Source organism: Aedes aegypti, chromosome 1 (genome assembly GCF_002204515.2).
Source record: "Aedes aegypti strain LVP_AGWG chromosome 1, AaegL5.0 Primary Assembly, whole genome shotgun sequence".
NCBI classification, from domain to species: domain Eukaryota; kingdom Metazoa; phylum Arthropoda; class Insecta; order Diptera; family Culicidae; genus Aedes; species Aedes aegypti.
Genome location: NC_035107.1, coordinates 149346284 through 149372193, shown reverse-complemented (window position 1 = coordinate 149372193; position 25910 = coordinate 149346284). Strand labels below are relative to the sequence as shown.

Genomic DNA, 25910 nt, shown 5'->3' with positions numbered 1-25910 from the left:
GCACCAGCTATAAAAAGAAAAGTTGGCAAATAAATTCAAGTACATTGGTTAGCACCAGCTTTTAAAAGATATGTTGGAAGTAACACTAACGGAGGAAAATTGGTTTGAATAGATCAAAGCTTTTGGAATGTTGCGAGGATCTATTGAGGGAATACATCGAAAATAACTATGAAATTCTTGATTGACTTTGAACACGGTTTTGAATGTTGAACTATTGTCATTGTGATTATTGAAGGTCGCTCTTAGATGATGCGAATGTTTGCTTAAATGAAGAAAAAAAAATGTAAATAATGGTCGTGATTGACACGAATGAATGATGTGCGTTATTGAATGATACGTATGTTGCAAAATCAATTGAATTTAGAGAATGTCACTCTTGGATGATGTGAATGAATGATGTGCGCTATAAGATGATACAAAAGTTAAATAAAACTAATGTTTATTAAAATCTGGCTCTTGGATGATGCGAATATATGTTGTGTGCTCTTGGATGATGCGAAACTGATATGAAATAAACAATAAAGAATGTTTTGAGAACATTGCTCTTGGATGATGCGAAAGATACACAAAATAAAAATAAAAAGTTTTAAAAAGTTGTACATTGGTCTTAGATGACACGAAAAAAAAAGTAATGATGTGCGCTCTTCGATGTTGCGTATGATAGTAAATACTAAATTCTCGACTATTGTATGAAAATGTAACCAAATGGTACTATTAGATTCTGACATGAGGCTTCGAGTGACACAAATCTGAGCAAGTGTTGTAAACATTATTGAAAAATTGTTCACAGCTTTCGTCACCATGGATGATCCGAATCAAACTGAGAGGGATGTCTCGAATGGTTCAAATGGGCCGATAATCCAGCAACATGTATCCCTGTTCAGTCCGGCATCGTACAATCTTCCACACTTCAAATTCAAACATTTACCGCAATCAGAAGTACGCAATGCTTGGGGATCATGGATTAGGTGGTTCGAAACCGTTATGGCAGCTTCGAACATCACGGATGGCCCAAGCCGTAAAATGCAATTGCTTGCTATGGGCGGCTTAGAATTGCAGAGTGCTTTCTATGGGATTCCTGGGTGTGACGAACAAGATGATCCATTGCAAGATCCGTACATGTCAATGAAAGATATATTGAGCGAATATTTCTCTCCAAAACAGCACGACAGCTTTGAAAGGTTTCTTTTTTGGTCAATGGCACCCAGTGACGCCGAATCCATTGAAAAATTTGCTCTCAGAGTCCAGCAGAGGGCTGAAAAGTGCTCGTTTGGAATGACCGCAACTGAGAGTAGACAAATTGCGGTAATCGATAAAATCATACAATATGCCTCCGAAGACCTGCGTCAAAAATTACTGGAAAAAGAACACATAACTCTCGATGAAGCAATCAAAATAATCAACGCGTACCAATCTGTTAGATACCAATCGTCGAAAATGAACCCAAAACCGATCGGAAGTCTAGCCAATCGCCCCTATGAGCAAATCGATAGGGTCAATCGACTTTACGAAAGTTCAGCCAAAAAGTACGGGACAAATCCAAGGTGCCTGCGTTGTGGATACACTCGACATAGAGAAGCTGACCATTGTCCGGCATTGAATAAAACGTGCCTGCGGTGCAAGAAAATTGGACATTTTCAAACGGTTTGCAAAACTAAAAGCTCATTTAACAGTGTAGGTATTTTTATATTGATAACAAGCAAGGAAAATTTTAAAGTTGTTATACCTTCACCTCATATTTATTAGGGAACATTCGATCGAAAGCGAAAAGCTACTATTGTGAATAGTCAAGGCCCCTCTCATCAATCTAAGTATCCTCGATCCTACTCTCGACCAGTGTACCAAATCGATGATCAGCAAAATAAGGAACCAAAACGTGAAGAGTTTCCGGTATACAATGTTGGAGAATCTGATGAGTTGATAACGTGTTGTATTGGGGGAGTTGATGTTACCATGCTCATTGATTCGGGATCTAAGCATAATTTGATCGACGACACAACATGGGAAATAATGAAGCTGCAAGACGTCAACATCCGAAATGAAAGATTTGATCACGATAAACGGTTTTTGGCATATTAGCGTGTTCCATTGAACCTAATCACTGTTTTTGATGCTGATCTGGAAATCAACGATGGCGGGAAGCTTTTGAAAACGAGTGCCTCTTTTTACGTGATCGAAAAAGGCCAGCAACCCTTGCTGGGTAAGATAACCGCTCAACATATTGGAGTACTGCAAATTGGTTTGCCTAGTTCGAAAGATGCGTTGATCTCCAGAGTCGACACGATGAAAGAACCATTCCCTAAGATGAAAGGAATAACGCTAAGTTTGCCAATCGATAGATCAGTTTCGCCTGTTATCCAACCTCTCCGTCGCTGCCCTATACCACTGCTGCAGCAAGTTGAAGCTAAGCTGAAAGAGTTGTTACAGTTGGATATAATAGAGAAGGTTACCCAATCGACGTCATGGGTATCACCGTTGGTTCCAATCATGAAGGACAACGGTGAGCTAAGGCTCTGTGTAGATATGCGAAGAGCCAATCAGGCTATCCAAAGGCTCAACCATCCCTTGCCGGTCTTTGACGACATGTTGCCGAAATTTCGAGATGCGAAACTTTTCACGACGTTAGACATTAGACAAGCTTTTCACCAAGTGGAATTGTCGGAGGATAGTCGTGATGTAACCACGTTTATTACAAATTGGGGTTTGTATCGTTACAAACGACTTCTCTTTGGGGTAAACTGTGCCCCGGAACTGTTCCAAAATCTGATGGAAAGCATTCTTGCAGAGTGTAAAAACACAGTAGTATTTATCGATGACATCCTGAGTTTTGGGTCCACGGAGGAAGAACACGATTTGGCAGTGAAACATACATTGAGCGTTTTGAACCGGTATGGTATTCTGTTGAATATCCACAAGTGCAAGTTCAAGCAAACGGAGATTTCGTTCTTGGGTCATAGACTTTCACCAGAGGGAGTGGCACCGGCGGATGAAAAAGTTCAGGCTATACTACACTTCAGAGCTCCACAAACAAAAGAAGAGCTGAGGAGCTTTCTCGGCTTAGTGACATACGTGTCGCGTTTCATTCCGAATTTGGCAACTGTGAACTATCCTTTACGGAAGTTACTCAAGCTGGAGACCCCGTTTGATTGGAAGCAAGAGCATCAGGAGTCATTCGATCAACTTAAGCGAATAATAGGATCTATCCAGCACTTAGGGTATTACGACCCTAAAGATCGAACATTACTAATCACCGATGCATCAGGAGTAGGGCTAGGCGCTGTATTATTGCAGTTTAAGAACAATCACCCTAGGGTTATTGGATATGCCTCAAAAAGCCTCTCAGAAACCGAGAAAAAGTACCCGCCGATCGAAAAGGAAGCTCTTGGAATTGTGTGGGGAGTCGAGCGCTTCAGAATGTATCTTCTTGGAATACATTTTGAGCTGGAGACAGACCATAGACCGTTGGAAACTCTTTTTACGGCGAATTCAAGACCAACGGCAAGAATTGAGCGTTGGATGCTGAGAATTCAAGCATTCAAGTTCAAAGTAAGGGTTTGCTTAGATTTAAAACATTTGTGTATAGTATAGAATCTTATTCTGATAATTGTTCACAGGTTGTTTATCGTAAAGGTTCTGCTAACTTAGCAGATACATTTTCTAGACTTGGAGCTCACGTCCCTGATACTCATTGGACGGATGAATGTGACGTTTTCATTCGGCGTGTCTTAGCCGAATCGTTGTCCACCTTGGTAAAACCTTTGAATCAAGATGATTTCGATCCAGAAGCTGAAATCTTTATTCGAACTATCCAAGAGGCTGCTGCAGTAGATATCGAAGAAGTTATTCAGGCTACAGCATCGGATCAGGAGATGCAAAAGCTTAGAGCATGTATCGTAAACGATTCATGGAATAATGAAGATTTAAAACAGTATAATCCGTTTCGTAACGAATTTACATATGTGAATTCACTCATCTTGCGTGGATCCAAGCTCGTTATTCCGAAAAGCCTGCGGTCTAGAATGCTGCAGCTAGCACATGAGGGGCATCCTGGACAGTCCCTGATGAAGCGTCGTTTGCGAGAAAGATGCTGGTGGCCTGGTATAGATCAATCTGCAGTAGATACATGTGAATCATGCGAGGGTTGTCGCTTGGTTCAGCTTCCCGATCCACCAGAGCCGATGATGCGACCAGGGATGCCAGGTGATTTTTTCCAATGTCTTCCAATTGCACGGAAAATGTCTTCCAATGTCTTCCACTTTAAACTTTTCAATTATCATGGTAACTTAAGGGCAACAAAAACGGTGGTCAATTTTTTTGGTCAAAATTTACTCCAAATACGTCAAAATTATTTGGACCAGTAAAAATAAAACAAACCGCCCACGGATGCACCGGTGTTGTATTTTTCCTGATCAATTTTAAACGTGATCAAAAAACAAACATGTTGGTGATGCTTGGAAAAGCAAAATTCAAGCTGAATCCCTTGAGGAATTTCCGTAGAAATTAACGTAACCACCGAAGGAATGCGCATTAAATATATCGCGAAATTTACAAAGGAGTTCCTGGCAAAGTTCATTCATCCTGAAATTTCAGGCGGACTTAGGAATTATTGACGTTTTTTATATTGGAACTCCTGGTGGAACTTATAGTTTCCGGATGAACTATGATCTAGAAGACGCGAACTTAGGAATTCTTGATGGAACCCCCGATAACATTTTTTAAGGAACTTCTGGGAACGAAAGCCTCAAAAAATTTTAGAGTATCTCCTAGAGAAATTTATGGAAGAACTCCCGGGGAGATTCTGGAAAATTCCTAGAAGTATTCCTGTAGAAACACCTAGCGGAATACCAGCACGAACTTCGGTTTAATTCTTGGTGGAGCTGCCTGTGGGATTATTGGAACAACTCACTGAGAAATTCCTGATGGAAGTATGGTGGAATTCCTGGAGGAACTCCATTTTTATTTTGGAAGGAACTTCTTAGGAATTTCCGGTGGAGCTCCTAAGGAATTTCGAAGGAGTAGCTGGATGAACTCCAAAGAAATTCCCGGAAGAATTTCGAGGCATTCGCAGCGGAGCTCCAAAAAAAAATCCAGGCGGAGTTCTGAACGAAATCCCAGGAGGTATTGCTATTGGAATTCCCCTGAGGAATTCATGGATCAAATACACGGAGGAGCTCTTGGGTGATATTTTCGAATAAATCTTTGAAATTCCCGGAGGAAATCAGCGGAGGAATTTCTGGAGGGAATGCCGAAGGAATTTCTTAATAAAAGCCCCTAAAGATATGCTAGAGAAAGTCACCGGAGGAGTTCTTGGGGATATCTCTGGATAAATCTTTGAAATCTCCGGGAGAATTCCTGGACTTGATCCCCGGAGGAATTGCTATTGGAATTCCCCTGAGGAATCGTTGAAATATCCGGAAAAATTCTTGGAGGAAATCTCCGGAGAAATTCCTAGTGTACATCCCCAGCGAAATTCCTGGAGAAAAACTCCGGATGAATTCTCTGAAAACATCCCTGAAGGAATTTCTGAAGAATATCCCCGGAGGAATTTATCAGTGAAATTCCCAAAGGAAACCCCCGAAAGAATTTCTGGATGATATCTGGACGTTTCTTGGAAAGAATCGCCGAAAGTTTTCTGGGGGAAATCCCTGGAGGAATTATTGGGAAAAATCCTCAAAGGTATTCCTGGAGGAAACCCTCGAAGAAGTTACGGGCAAAAACCCGGAGATTTTCAAGGAAAAAATCTTAAGAGGAAATAATCGTAGAAAATGCTATTGAAAATCCACTGATGAGCTATAGGGCTATATATCCAAAGGAATCCCTAGATGCTATCTCTTGAGGAAATCCCTGGAGAAAATCCCCGGAAAAATTCCTGATGCAAATTCCCAGAAAAATAACTGGAGGAAATCTCGGGATAAAACTTCTGCAAGAATCTCAGAAGCAATTTTTAGAAATGATTTCCGGAGATATTTATTAATGAATTGCAGAACAAAATCCCCGAAGGAATTTATATTGGAAATCCCCTGAAGAATTCCTGGAGAACATCCCCGGAGCAGATCTTGGTGGAAATCCCCGGAGGGAATCTTGGTAGGAATTTCTGGAAAAAAAATCTCCGGAGAAATTCCTGGTGCAGATCTCCGGAGAAATTCCTGGAGGAAATGCCCGCATAAATTCTCCTAAAAATTCCCTAAGGAATTCCTAGAAGAATTTCATAATGAAATCCACAGAGAAGAACTTTAAACAAAATCCTGGAGAAACTCCGGAGGAATTACCGTCTAGAGTAATCCATAAAGAAACTCTTGAATTTTTTTTTTTTTTTTTTTTTTTGAGGAACTCTGAAGGATTTCCCTGAGGAAATGTAGAGAATTTTCTGAAGTAACTTCAGGATAGTTTGTAGTGAAACTCCGGAGGATTTTCAAAGAACTACTAGAGGAACTCGGAATAATTCCTGTAGAATTCCGAAAAAATATCTAGGAGAAAATCCGAAGAAATTCCCGATGGAGCTCCACAAGAATTCCCGGATGAAATTTGAAGCAACTCCCGGAGGAACTTCAGAGAAATCCAATGAAGAACTCCGAAAAAATTCCATGAGGAACTCTGAAGAAATTTATGGAGGGTCTCCAAAGGAGGAGGAACTGAGGAATAATTTTAAGAGAAACTCCGAAGAAATTCCTAAAGGAACTATGGAGGAAATCCCGGAGGAACTCTGGAGAATACCCTGGAGGATCTCCAAAGGAAATCCTGAAGGAGCTCCAAGAAATGTAAGGAGGAAATCCGAAAAATTTCTGAAGGAACACTGAATGAATTCTATGAGAATCCATGGGAAAACCCGTAGGAGTTCTCGGTAAAGCTCCAAAGGAATTCCCGTAGTATATTGAATTCTCGGACAAACTTTGAAGAAATTCCAGATGGACCTCCGAAGGAATTTCCGGCAAATATTCTGAAAAAAAATCTTGAGGACTCTGAAGGAATTCCTAGAGAAACTGCGAAGTAAATTCTGAAGGAACTACGAAGAAATTCTGAAAATATTTCTGGTGGTGCAAATCCCCAGGATACCCTGGGGATAATTCTCGGAGGAATTCCTGGACGTGATCTCAGCAGGAAAATCTAGAGGAAATATCCGGGGGAATTCTTGGAGGAAATCGCCGGAAGAATTACTGGACGAAATCCTTATGAATTCCTGGAGGAAATTATCGGATTAATGCCTGAAGGAAATTTCCTAGAAATGCCTGGTGAAAATACTTAGAGAATCCGTAGATAAATTTGTGGAGAAAATCCCCGAAGGAATTTCTTTTCAAAATCTTCAGAGGAAATCCTGGACGAAACTCCCGGAAGAATTTCTATACAAAATACCCAGAGGAATTCTTGGACGAAATTCACGGAGGAATTACTATTTGAATTCTCCTGAGGAGTTTCTGGAAAAAATCGCCAGAGGAGTCTTTAGGGATCCCCGGAGGAATCCCTGGAGGAAATCCCCGAAGAAATTCCTGAAAGAAATCTTCCGACACATTATCAGAAAAAAATCCTAAAAGAGATTCTGGATAAAACCCCCGGAGGAAAACAAGGGAATTTCCTAATTAAATCCCCGGAGGAATTCCTGGAGTAAATCTATGAAAGAATTCCTGAAAGGAATTCTCGGAGGAATTCCTGGAGGAAATCCCTAGGGGGTTAATTTCTGGAGGAGATCTCTGGAGGAATTCTTGGAAGAAATCTCCGGAGAAACGCTCTGAAAAAAATATTCTTGACGAAATCCTCAGAGGAAGTCCTAAACAAAATCCCAGGATGTATAAATTGCTGGAGGAAATCTTTGAAAAAAAAACTAAACTAAATCCCCGGAGGAATTTTTGAAGAAAATCTACAAAGGTTTTCTGGGGGTGAAATACCTGGACGAATGCTGGGAAAAAATCTCCGGATGAATATCTGGAGAAAATCCCCGAAGAAATTTCTGGAGGAAATTCCCAGAGGAGTTCATGAGGGAAAACCCCGTAGAAATTCATGGAATAAATCTTCAGAGTCAGAGGTAATCTTGGACGAAGTTCTAGGAGAAAATGCTATTGAAAATCCACTGAGGAGTTCTAGCTGGATATCTCCGAAGGAATTCCTGGAGGAGATCCCCTGAGAAAGTCTCTGGAGGAAATTCTCTTAAGAATTCCTGTAAGAATTCCCCGGAGGAATTCCTGGAGGAAATCTCCGGAGAAATTCTAGGTAAAAATGCTCAGACCTATGTTGGTAGCAAAGCTCAAAGCTTTAAGCCAATCTTACTCCATTAGAGAAGCTAAGTAGAACACAGAACGCTTCGATGCTTACTGACTTTAAAATGGCTTGCTCAATTTTCACCACCTAATAAAATTTCAATCTTGTCGCTCCCTTGCGACGCCTATCCACCTAGTCATTTCCATTATTTGCAAAAATCTGCTATAGGCTCCCTTTACCTTTGAGTCCGGAGGTTATGAATTACTCTAAGAATTTCTTCAATTTTTTTGAAGGTTTCAATACTTCTTGATATTTTTAATTGTTTTTTTTTCTCAAGATTTCAAGGATTAAATTATTTGAAAGAAAAGGGGATGTGATAATGTGGCTAAGACTGTTGTATATCTCTGTATGCGTGAGGCTCATATAAGCTTGACCATACCTACTTTATAGGAGAGGCGAGTAGTCTTACTCGGTCCACCATCGTGCATAGGTCACATTGCGTATCGGTCTATTTCACTGTAAGTTAGTTACCACACCATCTGACGAGATTGATGCTGATGAGGAGGAAACTTCTTGTCCTGATAACCACGAGGATGACTTACCGCTAATAGACTCGACACCTACAATAGTAACAAGTTCATCATATCATCCACAATCGTCTACGTCGGCAGGTCATGCTGATAATTCCGACCTGGTTGGTCAAGCTAGCTTTGATGATTCAACCTGGGATCTAAATTTGCCTTCAAACCTTTTTGAATTGTTAGGATCCAGATTGAGGGAGAAAAAAACTGTTAAAAACAGGCACAAGAACCCCAAATAGGTCGAGGGTCAATGATTTCCATTATGATGAACATAAAAAGAAACAGTTATACACTAGAATCAAATACACACTTAAATCAGATCTCAGCTGTGCAAATCTCGATTAAAGGTCGTATGCTGACATCTTGTAGTAAAAGTGACGTTTGATGTCAGCGGCACCCAAAGGTGCTGTTTTGAATAAACTTGATTTTTTGCTGACATATCAGTTAAAATTAATTTGCGGACAGCTCCGCTATCCGCCCATCTGTGAAAGAATGAAAATTAGTTGACTCAACTGAGTGTATCTTCACTGTACGAATAAGTGCTGCTTGGGCACGTCAGGAGTTAATCATCAATATTAACCTCCTTTTCCCGAGCAGCCTAGATAGCCGCGTAGTGTCGGTAGCGGTTGTTTCAATTGGCTAAGAATTAACACTACGGACTGCCTGTTCCGGTGGTAAAAGTCCACCTCACAGGTGACCCCTAATTTATGGTGTGATGCGTACCGTGCCTAAGAATGAATGGTTAGGGGGGTCTAAATAAAACCTAACCGCAAACGGAGCCTGTGGGGTACCAGGGCGCCCTCCACAGTATTGAGTCCTTCCTGTGCTACCCGGAGCAATGGTGCAGGTGACCTTGTGTTTCTCCGAGATAATCGGCTGCCCTTCTTCAGTCTCTATCTTGAGGCTTAATAAGGGTGGGATTATGAATATGTTGACATTTAATTTAAATTATCACCTATATGGATTCGCATTATGCGTTTTACACAGTGTATTCTGTGCTCTTTCGCCTTTGGCGACTTTAAATAGATACCGATCTGGTTTTTTCGTTGCTGGTCTTTTTCGTGCTGAGATTGCAAAAAGCTTAATCCTGCCTAGTTTGGGTAGTGGCTACGGTTAGGTTAGCTCAGATCAATCTTCAGCATAAAAGAACAGCAACGATCAATCTTTGCAGACTCATGCAAAATGGTGCAGCCCAAGTGGCGCTAGTTCAAGAACCCTACTTTCGTAGAGGGAACTTCTATCTAGGTAACCTTGTGGACCCAGTTTTTGCTACTTTTAGCAAGCTTGAAATGGCAAACTCGCGCTCCATGCCCCGCGCATGCGTGCTCGTTAATAAAGCAATCGTTGCTACACTCATTTCTGAGTTAACTACCAGAGATGTATGTGCTGTCACAATCGATGTTTCTGTTGGTGACCTCAACAGGAAATACGTCTATTGTTCGGTATATTTACCACATGATGAACCATCCCCAACGGATGACTTCAAACGAGTTGTCGTACACTGCGTAACAAAAGGCCTTCCGCTGATTGTGGGCAGTGATGCCAATGCTCATCACATCATCTGGGGCAGCTCGGATATCAATTTGAGAGGCTCCAGTCTGATGGAATACTTAAGTAGTACAGACCTTGGATTACTTAACATAGGCAATCGCCCAACCTTCATGGTTTCTAATAGAGAAGAAGTGTTAGACATAACGCTCTGCTCGAATAGAATCAGTCACGAGTTGACGAATTGGCATGTATCAGATGAGGAATCATTATCTGATCATCGCTACATCTTCTTTGAACATTCAAATGTAACTGCGCAGACTTTGCGTTTTAGGAATCCCCGGTCAACAAACTGGGAACTCTACATTGAATTGGTTGCGACCAAATTTCATGGATATTCTCCGTCCATTGAAAATCCAAGTGATCTGGATGATGCCGTTGATACTACAACATCCACCATTATGGAAGCTTTTGAAGAAGCATGTCCTCTGCGGTCTGTAAAGACTACAAGAGGGACCCCATGGTGGAATTCCGATCTGACTAGACTCAGGAAACAATGTAGAAGGAGTTGGAACAGACGCCGTTCAGCTGGATCAGAGTCGTTCAAGTCGGCTCGCAAGGCTTACATGAAGGCCCTTCGTTCTGCTGAACGATCCGGCTGGAAAAACCTTTGTACAAATGTTTCCAGTTTGAGTGAAGTCAGTCGGTTGAACAAAATTCTTGCAAAATCTAAGGATTTCCAAGTGAACGAAATTCGCTTACCTAATGGTGACTTTACTTCTTCCGATGAAGAAGTTTTAGAATGTTTATTCAATACACACTTCCCCGGATGTGTGGACATAGCATCTACGGATGAACCAAATGTCTTTTCATGTAGTTACGAGTCTCTGGCCTCGGCTCGCAGTATCGTAACTACTGAATCGATTCAATGGGCACTTAATAGTTTTGCTCCTTTCAAATCTCCAGGAGCGGATAGGATTTATCCTGTTCTGCTCCAAAAGGGATTTGAGTCTATCAAACATGTTTTGAAAAAGCTACTTGTAAGCAGTTTTGCTACCGGGTACATTCCCAAATCCTGGCGTGATATTACTGTAAAGTTTATCCCAAAAGGAGGACGTGCGTCGTATGAGGAAGCGAAGAGTTTTAGACCAATCAGTCTGACCTCTTTTCTTCTGAAATGTCTGGAACGCATTATCGATCATCACATCCGTGATGTTTATTTGGCAAACATGCCTCTTCATGTGAATCAACATGCTTACCAATCTGGAAAGTCCACTGTGACTCTTTTACACAAAGTTGTATACGATATCGAGAAAGCATTCGCTCAGAAGCAATCGTGCTTGGGTGTTTTCTTGGATATTGAGGGTGCCTTTGATAACGTGTCTTTCGATGCCATATTGGAAGCCGCACGAAACCATGGGCTACCTACAATGATTACCAATTGGATTCATCAAATGCTCAAAAACCGACATCTCTTCTCGACATTGCGTCAAGCAGCGATTCGAAAATTGAGTGTTTGCGGATGCCCCCAAGGGGGAGTCTTGTCACCACTTTTGTGGAATCTCGTAGCAGATACGCTATTGAGGCAACTCAATAATTGCGGTTTTCCAACATTTGGATTTGCCGACGACTATCTAGCTCTGATAGTTGGTATGTGCATAAGCACCCTATTCGACCTGATGCAAAGTGCTCTTCAGGTAGTCGAGAGTTGGTGTCGCCAATATGGCCTTTCGGTTAACCCGAATAAAACATCTATTGTTCTTTTTACGGAAAGACGAAACCGCGATGGAATTCGACCTTTACGTCTTTTTGGCACTGAGATTAATGTGACTGATCAAGTAAAGTATGTCGGAGTCATTCTAGATTCCAAACTTTCATGGACAGCTCACATTGATTTCAGAGTCAAAAAAGCTTGTATGGCCTTCGGTCAATGCCGGCGAACCTTTGGTAAAACTTGGGGCCTCAAACCCAAATATATCAAATGGATTTACATAACAGTTGTTCGACCAATATTGGCATATGGATGTCTTGTGTGGTGGCAAAAGGGCGAAGTGAGAACAATCCAATCAAAATTGGGCCATCTCCAAAGGATGTGCTTGATGGCGATGTCTGGTGCGTTCTCTACAACTCCCACAGCAGCGCTCGAGGCCCTTTTCGACGTTGCGCCACTACACATATATCTTAAACAAGAAGCACTTTCTTGCTCTTACCGTTTATGGGTACTGGATCTACTGGAGAAAAATCCAGTGAATCGTAGATCTACACACACTTCGTTGTTTCCACTTTTGGTGAATTGGGACAAAATTGTCCTTGCTCCAAGTGATCTCACAATTGCTTGTAACTTTCCTTACAGGACATTTACCACACAATTCCCTTCACGGGAAGAGTGGACGTCTGGCTATTTGGAAAGAAGTATATCAAACGATATAGTATGTTACACTGATGGCTCCCTTTTTGAAGGTAGAGCTGGTGCAGGAGTATATTCTCGTGAGCTAAGGCTGAATCAGTTTTACTCACTTGGTAGAAACTGCACCGTTTTTCAGGCGGAAATATTTGCTCTTATGTGTGGAGTGCAATCAGCACTTCAACAGCGCGTAATGGGTAAAGTCATATACTTCTGTTCAGATAGTCAGGCTGCTATAAAAGCTCTCGCTTCGGCCAACTCAAGGTCGAAGCTTGTTATCGCATGTCGAACTCAAATTGAGGAACTGAATTCAGTCAACTCTGTAAACCTTGTATGGGTACCTGGCCATTCTTCCATCGCTGGAAATGAATTGGCTGATGAGCTAGCTCGCGATGGAGCATCGCATGACTTCATTGGCCCTGAGCCGGCTATTCCAATTTCGAAGTGCTGGGTGAAGCTTCAGATAAATTCTTGGGCGGCAACTCAGCACATGCAATATTGGAATAGTTTGGAGTCGTGTCGTCAAACAAAATTGTATATTACTGAGCCATCTCCAAAGGTGGCGAAGTATTTAACAAATCTGTCAAAGCAGAATTGCAGTCTCTTGGTCAGAGCGTTGACAGGCCACTGCCGACTCAACTATCACATGGCAAATATTCAGCGTGCTGACTCATTTGTGTGTGATAGTTGTGACTCCGATTATGGAACTTCGTATCACCTGATATGTAACTGTCCAGTTTTTGCGCAAATGCGATTCCAATTACTTGGTAAACACTTATTAAGTGAAACTGAATACAGAAGCCTGAATCTTCAGGACATCCTGTTATTCTTAACCCGCTGTGGTAATGAGCTATAGGCTCTCTTTACGCTCATGCGTTTTGCAGTGCCCTTTTTAGGGCGCTGTTCGAACCCATTGTGGTATGGAGCTACATGCTCTCATTTCGCTTATGCGATCTTCCCTCTTCAAGGGACCCCACTCCTATTTCCTCCCATCTTTCCCTTCCCTTTCCTCTCCCATCGGGTAGATGATGAAATAGGCTCAAATATGGCGATGGCACAAATCTCCCATCTGGTGGGGAACGTGCCTTTGGAGCCGGCCTTCTGATACCTGATACCTGACATCTTGTAGTAAAAGTGACGTTTGATGTCAGCGGCACCCAAAGGTGCTGTTTTGAATAAACTTGATTTTTTGCTGACATATCAGTTAAAATTAATTTGCGGACAGCTCCGCTATCCGCCCATCTGTGAAAGAATGAAAATTAGTTGACTCAACTGAGTGTATCTTCACTGTACGAATAAGTGTCCTACGGCATATTTAATCTACAAGATCACATAGGACAGTTATGTCCATTACGACATGTAATCTTATATATCTTTGTTATATCATCTTTCATTTGAAATTTGGGCTACCATCGAGCTTGAGAGAAAAAAAAACTGCCTTTTATCATAATTATTGAAAATAATGTACTTCAAGGAACATAAATTTAAAATAAAAAAAAAGTTCGGTATCCCTCGGTGGATTTTTTTGGGGAACATGTCAAATGAAAGCTAAAAACCTATATTTTCGAATGGTGAAAGATTTAGCGATGCCTATTTTTTTTTTTTTTGAGATAATATTGTTCTACCAGACACGCCGTGTAGCCATCACACTAGCAAAGAATTTGATATAAATAAGTGAAAAGTTCGTTAGCCTGTTAGATTTTAAATTCATTATAGTAAACAAGAAACAAAGTAACCTGCAAGGGATCCTCCATAAACCACGTGGTTATATTTTTGGCATTGTTCTTCCCCCTTACCCTAGTGGTCAACTCTTCAAATTTTTATTTTTATTTACACTAACCGTAAACTTTGAACAGACCCCCCTCCCTAAAAAGAACACGCCATTAAGCAACCATTAAGCCGAATAAACCGGCCCCAAGTCGGTTCTATAGTCGATTTAAAGGCATGGCTTACAGGGTTAATTGGAACTATATCGTAATTAAGGGCTGCTATAAAGCCACTTTTGGCGAATTATTCGGCTGATAAACTGCCTACTTGCTCCGAGTCACTGAATCAGAGATGTCAAAATTTTATAGCATGAAGAAAAAAGAGTTGTTTATTTTCTGCATCTTCTTTTTTTCTATGCTCCTCTTCGGAGTTCTTTTTTGTGCTTGTTCCAGACTCCAACTTACGTATTCAAGGATCCTATCGGATGATTTTCATTGCATTTTCCTTGGCATTTTTCCACTGCTGCACAGACGCAATAATGATTGACATCGCCCAGCATCATATATAAAGTAAAGTTATTTGCAGTAACCATCCAGCAGAAAAAAATTTAAGATGCTGGTAATGCCAGCAAGACCATGCAGATTGTTATTTAGACCTGGACTCTTTCTTGGACATTTCTTACTACCTGGTTAGAGAATGCCCAGAAAGCTGACTGAATATGTTTTCTCGAAAAGTACATTTTGTATTTGTTTCCTTCCCGTTTCCTCCCATTTGTTCGAGTTAGGATACTCCCAAACCAACTTCATTATCAAAAACTATATTGAGCAAAGGCATTTCGCCAGTATTTTCTCTACTCACGCATTAATTTCATTTCAGCAATCGTCAATTCAAGAGTCATGCAATCATGTAAACTACGGTAACATAACTTGGGTAACATATTGTATTTTTTGGTATTTATATGAATCGGAAAAATTGTTCCCAAATTTCATCATCGTTCATAACTGTTTTGTTTTGGTTGAAATCTATTTTGCTTTTTTGGATAGAAACGTCAAGATATTAAGCCGTTTATAAGCATGAGCCTTTGTACGTGCCATAAATTCTTTTGTTCTTATCAGAGTGGATCTAAATAAGAGTGGCGTCAATGTCAAAATTGGAACAGCGGCGAACTGTCATTTCCATACAAATCCGCGTTCCAATCGAGCAGGAGACCTGTCAAAACTGGAACAAGACGTCACTCTTGTTTACAGGCACTCTAGTTCTTATGACTTTTACTGTGCGCCGTGTGTTGGTGCTGTCTCGCTCTCTCTCACGGGCAACAACAGGGTGCACAGTAAAAGTCAAACGTTTTATGGCATGCATAGGCTCATTGGCAGCCGTACACGGGTAAAAATGCGGCACTCTAAAACGGGAGAAAGAGTCATGATTTCGGGAGGAAGGTGTGTTTTCATGTTATGAAAATACACCATGACCAAAAGTCATGAAATCATGAAGCATTTTACCGTAATGCCGGCTGTACGTTACGTTTTCAATTTTTAGCGAAGAAAAATGTCAATTTAAATCCTCAAATCATGAAGCATGTATGCTGGAACCATGAATAAAATTCATGGAAACATAAGTACTATTCATGAATTTAGTCATCTGTCATTTATGATTCCTATTTTTGATGCGAAAAGTGGCAATTTCGGTCATGAAATCATGAAGCAGGATCTGATATCATGAACACAGTTCATGAAAACATGAGCACTTTTCATGTATTTAGATGCCTGTCATTTATGATTTCGATTTTGGTGCTGAAAAGTCATGAAATCATGACGCAGGATCCCTGAATCATGAACTCATTTCATGAAAACAGGCACTATACGTCAATTAAGATCCCAGTTTATAATTGCCATTTGTGAACAAATAAAATGAAGATTAAAATAGTTTCAGTTTTTGTGTCGGTAGTTTCGTAATAAACCGCGAAAACATTCCAAAAACGTCAACATAACGAGTGCCACATCTTCAGCAGAAACGCTTACATTCGTTGGTTAGATTTGTACGCAAAATGTTGTTTCGAGCATCAATCGAATTGGCAAATGGTCCCTGGGCTCACAAAATGCTGGTGGATTACATGAGTGATGGAACACTTTTTAACGACGCGGATGTTGAAAGTGGAACTGGAACATTCGGCCACCGAAGGACTTTTGTGAGCTGCTCTGTTATGAGATGTGAGGAATGCATCACTTCCAAACAGTTAAAATCGCCGACGAGCTTGTCAAGCAAAATCTTTGCTCGAAGTCAAACATTACTCGATTCTGCATAGTCAGGAAGAAGTAAGTACATTTTGGAACAATGTGGGAACTCACGGAAATTTCGCCAAGAATGCCATCGATATGATGACATGGTTCCGAAGAACTTAAACTTTTTCAAAAACAAAAACAAACTTTTTTTTAAAATTTCACTAGAAAACATCACCGATCGCCATGAGACACGTTGACTAAGGTAAAGAAAATGACAGTTAGATTTGTGTAACGCCCTGAGCATACAAATTCTTGCATAGTAGTCACGATTTCATGACTTTATGTCATGATATCATGAAACATAAAATTTTATGAATTCATGACTTTTACAAGCCCTGTAACATAGCGTTATATACTCATATACGGCTTATTTCAGGGCTTGAAGGTCATAGTGCCTAGAAGCATTTGAAAATGTCTTATAATGCTAGTTGGCACTGCAGAACTGTTTAACGGTTCATATACCGCTTATAACAGTGCTTACTTGTTACCAGGGATGTTCGATGAAATGTTTATATTATAATACCATAAGGTGATATAATTTTGTTATGTACCGTAATCTGGGGTAACATTGATCAGCGGGGCAACATTGATCGCAATGACCCTCCTCTTAAAAAAGTCAAATCAATGAAATATTTTCAATGCATGAATGGTGATTCCTTTCCTTCTGTTCATGAGCTGATACACAGTAAGGTTTTTGTTAAAATAAAGTTGTATTCATGTGTAAATTTTTCATCTTTTGGAAATAATGATTTTTATGATTATGGATGACACGATCAAAGAATCATATCTCACATGAGTTCTGAAAACAATATTGACTTCGCAGCACCAAACCGTAATCGCGCCTGCTCATAAGATGCGAAGTTTTCTGGACGCGAAGCTAATGTCAAAGTCGAAACAATGGGAAGGCGGCTGTGATTACTCCTGGTGGCTTTACCAGATGTAAAAAACGGATAAACTGACCTCTTACACACTTAGACATTATTGACGAACTTCAATGAAATGTTATACATCTTGTGAAATTGATACTTCTGATGTCGAAATTTGATTGAAAACAGTTTTATTTTCATCAATTCTAATGTGCATTACTCTAACTTGGCAATGAATATTAAGAGGCAATGTGAATTCTCATCTATTTTGCTGCCAGTTGAATAAGAAATCAAGAGAGTTTTATACTTCGTTCTGTATAAATAAATTCGCAGCTCCAAACTGAGCTGCGATCATATTCTGGATTTCACCAAAAAATACAATATGAGCAAGAGGAATGCGGTTGTTACAAAAAATGACATCGCCGAAAACGATTCCGGTGTCAAAACTGTCACTAATATGCTCAGTTAAGCATAATAAACAAATTACTATGAAGAATGCAGAATTTCCTTAGGAAATTGCCTACCTTTAGGCGTATTTCACAATTAAAGGGGTCATAAATTTTGAAATAACTCAAAAAGTAAATGGCTTGTAAGAGTTTGGCCTTCATATTCGGCTTCAGGGACCATGGAGTTCTGTTTGATCTTCCGACCTTGACGCTTGCTTCTGCGGAAGCGGGTGACGAGGGCAGGATCAAACATGTCGCGCGTCGGTCGAGTAAAGTGAAAAAGTGCCGCGATCGGTTAGTTCTGTTTGATCTTGCGACCTTGAAGCTTGCTCCTGCGGGAGCGGGTGACGAGGGCAGGATCAAACATGTCGCGCGTCGGTCGAGTGAAGTGAAAAAGTTCCGCGATCGGTTAGTTCTGTTTGATCTTTCGACCTTGACGCTTGCTTCTGCGGGAGCGAGTGACGAGGGCAGGATCAAACATGTCGCGCGTCGGTCGAGTAAAGTGAAAAAGTTCCGCGATCGGTTAGTTCTGTTTGATCTTCAACCTTGACGATTGCTCCTTGGCAGTGCGTTAAGAAAGCCCGAGCAGTCGTCAGTTGTTTTCCCTCTCGGGTCGTGCGCCTATTTTCTCTGAGTGCTTTTATATAGCCGAGCAAACGAGTTAAGCTGAATGTGGATTGTGGCTGCTCAGTCAAGGATGACGTATCAATTGGTGAGCTCGTTTCATGCTACTATTTCTAATCTTTAAAATATGTATGACTGCACATTTAATCGATACAACGGTAGGACGTAAATATGATTTTTCAACAAACTATGAATGGTTCGTCACTGTGAGAGTCGACATAAACTCTAATTCATGAATTATTTATGTTTAACATTTTTTTGTTTTCAAAACACCCCTTTCTTTTTATCTTTATTTTTGTAATTATGAAAAAAAAACTTTGAATGGTTCGACACTACAAGTGTAGACTTGCGAAAGGTTCACTTTATTCAACAAACTTTGGATGGTTCGCCACTGTAAGTGTCGGCATAAGAATAAGAGTGTTCTATGATGTTCCTGACAGCTGTAGGAATGTTACATTTAGATATTTGTTCAACAAACTTTGAATGGTTCGTCACCTCAAGTGTCGGCATAATTTTCCTTTACATAAAAATTGTTCATATCAAATGAAAATATTATATTTTCATAAAAGCATATTTATATTTGACAAACAACTATTTATCATGGTCTAATCACTTATCAAAGTGAATCCTTTGACCCAACGATCCTCCCCATTAACAAAAATCCTTCCCAGTAACCTTTGTGGAGATGCAGAGGCAAACACGGTTTCCAAATAGCAAAGGTTACACACTAACATTCCTTCCCCCAATCCCACCTGACTGCAAGGACGTGGCCGGCGCCGTTATTGACCCTGTATAAATAGAGGCACTGAATTATGCACACTGAAGAAGATGATGGCCAATCCCAGCCGAACTTCTAGTTGATTCTTTGTGCATTTTCACTGACTTCGGTCAATCACGGAATAGCAACCATTGATATGTGTAGTCAGTCTAAGCTAAGCTAAGCTAAGCATATTCGGCTTCAGGGACCATGATTTCAGTAATTAATAATATTTTCAATATTACCGTACATTGTTTTCATGGGTGATCAACGTTACCCCATATCAGCTAAATAAAAAAATCACTTAAACCATTTTTTTAAATATGCTTCAAACTTTCAGAAAACAAAATACAGTATACAGACACGAGCATTGGGTATCAGTACTTGTTTTAAAAATATAAAACTTGCAACATATGCATTTTCAAATAAGATTTTTAAGAAATATAAAAAAAAATGATCAATGTTACCCCGGATTACGGTACCCATAGTCGGGTAGACGTGACATTTATTTCTTTTGAAAGTTGTCGTTCATGGGACGTTTTGTCGACAAAAGGTGTTTTTTGTTTTTTTTTTTATGTGTAGGGGCTCCTGGGGTAATATGCACTGCCGAGGCAAAACGCACCCTGTCAGTTTCTCTGAAATAAACGAGTTTTGAGAGAAAAACACTATGCGGATCGATGAAACGTTGCAAATTGTTGACACCCTGAGAATTTGATACATTTTGGAAAACTTAACAAGGAGATAGAGCAATAAATTCGAAAAGCACGATTCTGATGTAACTTTCCAGATCATTTCACTTGTTGTTTTGAAAGAGGTGAATTGATAATTTTCACAACCTTTCACCATAAAACAGATGATTAGAGACTGGATAAGTTGTTGATTACATGATTTGGCGAAATAACACAACGATTTCTATTTTACATAACATTTTCTGTTAAGCGCCCGGTTGGGGCAACATGCACTCCATCGGTTGGGGCTCCAGCCCAAAATAAACTACAATCACGAAAGTTAGGTTCTTTGAAGTCTTTACTAATGTATTTATGCACAATTATATCATCTTATACACGAAAACTATCAAAAAATCGTGTTTTTACGATAAATAAAATTACGTTTAAAACACGATGGTGCATCTTGCCTAATTGTTGTGGTGCATCATGCCCCTTTGTTTAGGTGCGTCTTCCCTCAATGTTGTGGTGCGTTCTGCCCCAAAAAGCGGTGCATCATGCCCCGCATAAATCCTAATTCACGCAAAAGTAGTGTTTGAAAAAAATTCGCTCAACACCATGTAGGGTGAACCCAAACCAACTAGATTCGTGTATTAAAACACTACATGCATGTTGTTTAGTGTTCATTTCGGCACATTTTCCTTAAGTGGTGCATATTACCCCAGGAACCCCTAGTAGGGTACAAAAAGCTTCAAAAGCCTGTTGTGTGTTGGCACGGTGTGTCTCACGTAAGGCGTGCTTAACCACTAAAAACTTTCCCTACTGCTCCTGTGCCTCGATCCCCCGCCGGAACTACAACTTCATCGGAGGAGGGTTGTGCTCATGCACTTCGTCAATCTCAGCCTCTAGCTGTTCTGCTAGTTCGCTGTTGGAGCTTAATGTCGTCAAAAACACTGCTCACTACGACATTTCAACGGTGTCTCTGCGATTACTCGTTTTGCCCAATTGGCGGTTGAAGATCTCGCCGTGGCTTTGGACATCTTTCTGTGCGACGACGCATACTTCCCTTGGGCTGGCCACGCTTCGGAGCTCCCTCTCCCTCTCCTTTTCCCTGTCTCGCTCACCTGCCGTTTAGTTTGAAAGTTTGTGAGTTACAGACGAATTTTTGGTTGTTGTAGTTCTAGCAGTACATTTCCTAAATGGCAAAAATTACGTACTCACAGTTTTTGCGCATCTTCATTTCCCAATGTATGGCCTTTCGAATGCCGCTAAAAGAAAATTATTATCACAACTACTCCATGAGTTATGGGCATCTTAAGCTTTCATAGTTTTTCACTTCAATTTCCTTATGACTTCTAAACCACTAGTATTACAAACTTGCAATGTTCAGCAGAAACTGGAAACAAAAAAGGTAGACCAAAATAGCTGATTTTTCGGGCCCACTCTAAGTTCAAACTTTCAGAATTCATTTACTTAGCTCAAAATCGACTAATTTGATCAAAATAACCGTTTTTACAAGTTTGCAGAAAAGCGCAGCTACGAATTTCATCAAACAAAAAAGTTTGAGTCAAAGTTTTAACTTAAATAAGGACCACCCTATTCATTTTTTTTTCTTTGAAGATGCAAAATTAAACTACGAGTAACTTCTCTGAAATCTAAAATCAACGAGAACAGAGAAAACACTTTTTCGGACCATTGTGCAATCTATCCACGCTACTTATTGCAGCGCTCAGCCACATCTAGCGGCGGTGGTTACCCGCAGATAATATACGCGCTATTCAAACCCAATGTCAAAATTCAAATATGCTAGGATTTTGTTTGTTCTTCAGGAACGCGAATGTTCCATATTTGCTACATCCGAAACATTTGATGATTTTTATTATCGCTGCGACGGTATATCGATATTTTCAGATAATCACATTCCATGGATTTATCTTTCAGAGCACAATATTATATAAAACAAAAGATTTTGTTACGATATGAAGATGCCAATATTTTGAAATTATGGAACATAGAATATATTAGTTGATAAAATACATACTAATGCAAAGATAAACATTTACCGCTGATTGACAACTTAATTATGTATCACACATATTTCTATTTGCAGATTCTCTCAACATTACAGATGCCAACAACAATACACTTTCAATAGTAAATAGTGTGGCTCAGATTGATATAGATGAAATAAAACCCCCTAAACCCCGTTTAAACAAAAAAGCAAAAGCAACTCTGATATGCCCACAGGAGAAGCAAGCGCCTTTTCAGTTGATACCAACTCTATGCAGACGAAACCGGGACTGTAGAAAATCAGGCAATAATTTTAGGTGCTGCAATCTTTTCGGGAGTAAAAGATGTGTGCAAGGTGTTCCCAAACCTATTCCCGAACCTCCTCATGATCGTAAGTATTGTCATATAATGATTATAAAAAGTCTAAACTATCCCAATAAATAATAACGAAATATGAGCTGTTACGTATTTTGCACATTGTCTAATTGACAGCCCCCAAAGAATATATCAAAATATCTAACGCAATGATAAAAAAATCGAAAAAAAAGTTCAATAATATTGTAGAAGAAGAAAATTAAAGTGATTTTTAAAAGAAAATATTACGCAAATAGAGAGTTTATTATTTAAAAGTTTAGTCGTGATTTGAAATAATTGGTTGAAATTTATGAAATACACCATAATGAATACAGTACTTGACTAATAAACGTCTTTGTTTGATTTTCAGCCATTTTCGGGATTCCAAGACGATGCCCGAAGCAACCTTTGACAGAAACATTTTGGGAAATTAAAACTTGCCAAACCGACAATGATTGCTGGCCTCGTGTGTGTTGTCCAGATGGAGACAAAAAATACTGCCGAACGTCTCAACCTGTATTTGAAGAGTCAGATAACCCCGCAGCTAGACAACTAGCATATCGTAAGCATTAGTAATATGAAAAAAGCTCAATCTCAAAGAAAAACTTTTATGTTTTCAGCTATTGAATCAGTATCACAATATCTGCAGTGCACGCCTCCCCCTCCTGTTATATTTGATATTCATCCGAAGTCCTGTAACAGCACATTAGATTGCTTTCCAAATCTTTGTTGCCAAGAATCAGGCAAACGTCACTGCAGACCTCCTAGGCGATCGCTGTTAGCACTAGTAACTGGTCTCACTTCAGTAAGTATATTGCTGGTGTTATATATGATAGAAAGTAATTAGTAATACAATACAAACTTTTCTCTTGCAGCGTTTTAATATTGGTGTTATTAAAGACATTACTGATAATTTAGTTATTAAAAAATAAATCTCCTGAGATAAAGAAAACATTGTAATTTTTAAAATAAATAAAACATTATATTGGTAGTTACTCAAAAACGTGTATAATATGTTCGATAGAATACGCTTACGTTTTCAAACATTGAACATGCTTTTTTGTAACCAAAAATTCAAAATTCTACTTCAAATACCCCTCGCCAAAATGCATGTCGAATATGGAATATTGCAACACAGACAGATTTAACAGGTTGTATGTAATATCAAACTGTAACGGGAAAATCATCCATCACGCAGACAACGTCTTCCTTTGTAATCCACTCCACTATGCAGGGTTGCCAATATGCCAGATTAATCTGGCACTGCAAGATTTTTAATCGACGAAAAGACAAACTACTCATTTTGCAAGACTTATTCAAATTCAGCCAGACTTTACAGACCGACGCGTAGCCATAACCCAGTTTAATAACGCAGGCTTTAGAATTTTTCTAATGATCGGTTACTCGCTTTCAAAACAATAGTTTGATGAGAGCCTGTTGTGCAAAAATGAAGCAAATTGGTGCAATCGTTTTTGAGTAATGAGTATTCATGTGTAAGGTTCCACTCTGGCCGAAAAGAGATCTTGAAAGCTTGTCACCTCCCCAAAAGAAGGACGCATGAGACGGAGACAAATTAGTTGTTCGAATTAGCGGAACCACTGACGAAGAATGAATCGAGTCCATCCATATTGAATTCAAAGCATAAGTTTTACATGCAAATAAGAAAAGTGGTGTATTTTAGTACTTACTTTTAATTCAGCTTAACCTACGTTCACTCTTAATTGTTAGTGTGCATGGGCGTCAGAGTTGAGTGTATCCCACGGCGATTATCGGACAGCATGCTTGCCCGGACAGAAGAGGGCTCACCAGCGACTGGCTGGTCATTCCAACGCTAGCACACCGAGCCGTGATCGTACCAGGACCTTTTCTCAGACGGCCGCAGAGTTGTTCATAATAGAAAGGCCTTAATAGGGAGGAAATCATCGAACACTTAGTTTCGCGGCACAAAAGAACAGCTCAGTTTGGGATTGCTTTGGATTTTCGCGCTTACCGATCTCATCGTAAATTCCTCCTCTACTCCATTGTCGCTCTACCGAGCAGCGAGTTCACAAAAGTGGACATCTTTTCTCTAATCCACTTAAAATTGTTGAACTACTTCACACACCGTGCCTTTTGCTTCCAGGCGAATTATTTTACACCGGTCAGGCTGGATAATAATTGTGTGCACTCCACGAACTTCCGTATGTTCTGCCTGCTTAATAGTTAACCGGGAACTAATGTTCTAGCTCAATCGAGCTCCACTTCTACCTCTCGACATCGATCTGCTGAGATCTCAATCTCTTATCATCTGTGGGTGGTGATAAGAGCAGATGATCAGTGGAGAGTGAGATCCTCGGCTCTGGGAGTAGAGGGGCATACATGAGGGTTACTGATACACCATTATGGTGCTTATTGGTATGCTATCCATCTCGTGTTGGGCTGTTGAAGCATGGGATTCTCTCCATCCTGGGAGATTGCGAACATGTGTTGCATGGGACTTACAGCTGGATGTAGAGTGTGTGTTCTGTTGTTCTGTTGTGGTGAGTGTTGTGTATTCTACATGGTAAGAAGACCTTTGCCTTCATTTCATACGGCGACAGTGGGAGCTTTGATTCCCTCGCGAGGCCGTTGGTTGTAAGCAGGTTACAATACCCCCATACCAGACTGCAATATGGGAGACCATCCCAATATAGCAGTATCTCTCTTACCATGAGCAATCCACTCACACGATCGACAATTGCCGACCTAGTAAAGTAGTGTAAGGTTTCGTCAAGGGTAATCTGTTAATCCACACAGAGCACATTCTTGTCTGAGCTAAATTTTGATCTCTCATATGGGTATTGATGGTTGTTTACCAGATATGGACAATTTGTTGGTTTACTGGCTCGATTTCAGCCTACGATGTATTTCAACAATAGGGACCACATCAAACAGGAACAGATCAACGATCATTCGTGATCATTGCTGTGGCTGTATAGAGTTTGTTTACTTTTTCAATCTTATTATTAAGTGCAGACAACAGATGGTTATGGACCTTGGCTGAGGAGCTTCATCCTTTAAGCAAAGAAAATTATTAAGAGTACAAATCATACACGCAATTCTTGCATTCATTTTAGCCAAATATCCATATATTTTAAAACCTTTTACACAAATTATCTTACGCAATCAATTTTTATTCAAACACGAATTCTCAGTCGAACTAACGCGATTTTTTCAAACGATCACATCCATATACGAACTCAATACTTATTCTACGCGAACTTTCAGTTAACTCTACTCAAATATACTTTTAATTCAAACTTTTACATACATACGAACATTTATGCTTAAAATACGCAAACTCTCGATTAAACTTACGCGAATATTTAATTGACTCAAACTCTCACGCAAATGCAACATTTTTGTACTTAAACTACGCAAACTCTCGGTGATCACCATTTCCTCGAATATCCGATACACATCTCAGTTTCTTTATTATATTATTCATTTATACGAACGATTACACGGTTTCTCGAACATACATACTAACTTCGATCTTTTCACACATCTCAAACAAATTC

At 39.9% G+C, this 25910-nt stretch overlaps 1 protein-coding gene across 1 annotated transcript in view; it reads left to right on the top strand.

Annotated features, from left to right (window-relative positions):
* The window catches only part of LOC5565332, a 53999-nt gene extending 30625 nt beyond the window's left edge, over positions 1-23374 (top strand). Inside the window, exons 2-5 of the mRNA XM_021850882.1 lie at positions 22118-22408; positions 22742-22933; positions 22992-23176; positions 23247-23374. Of these exons, the coding sequence (XP_021706574.1) occupies positions 22118-22408; positions 22742-22933; positions 22992-23176; positions 23247-23303 (725 nt within the window). The 3' untranslated portion in view covers positions 23304-23374. The remainder of the gene's footprint in view (positions 1-22117; positions 22409-22741; positions 22934-22991; positions 23177-23246) is intronic.
* The last annotated feature ends 2536 nt before the right edge of the window (positions 23375-25910 follow it).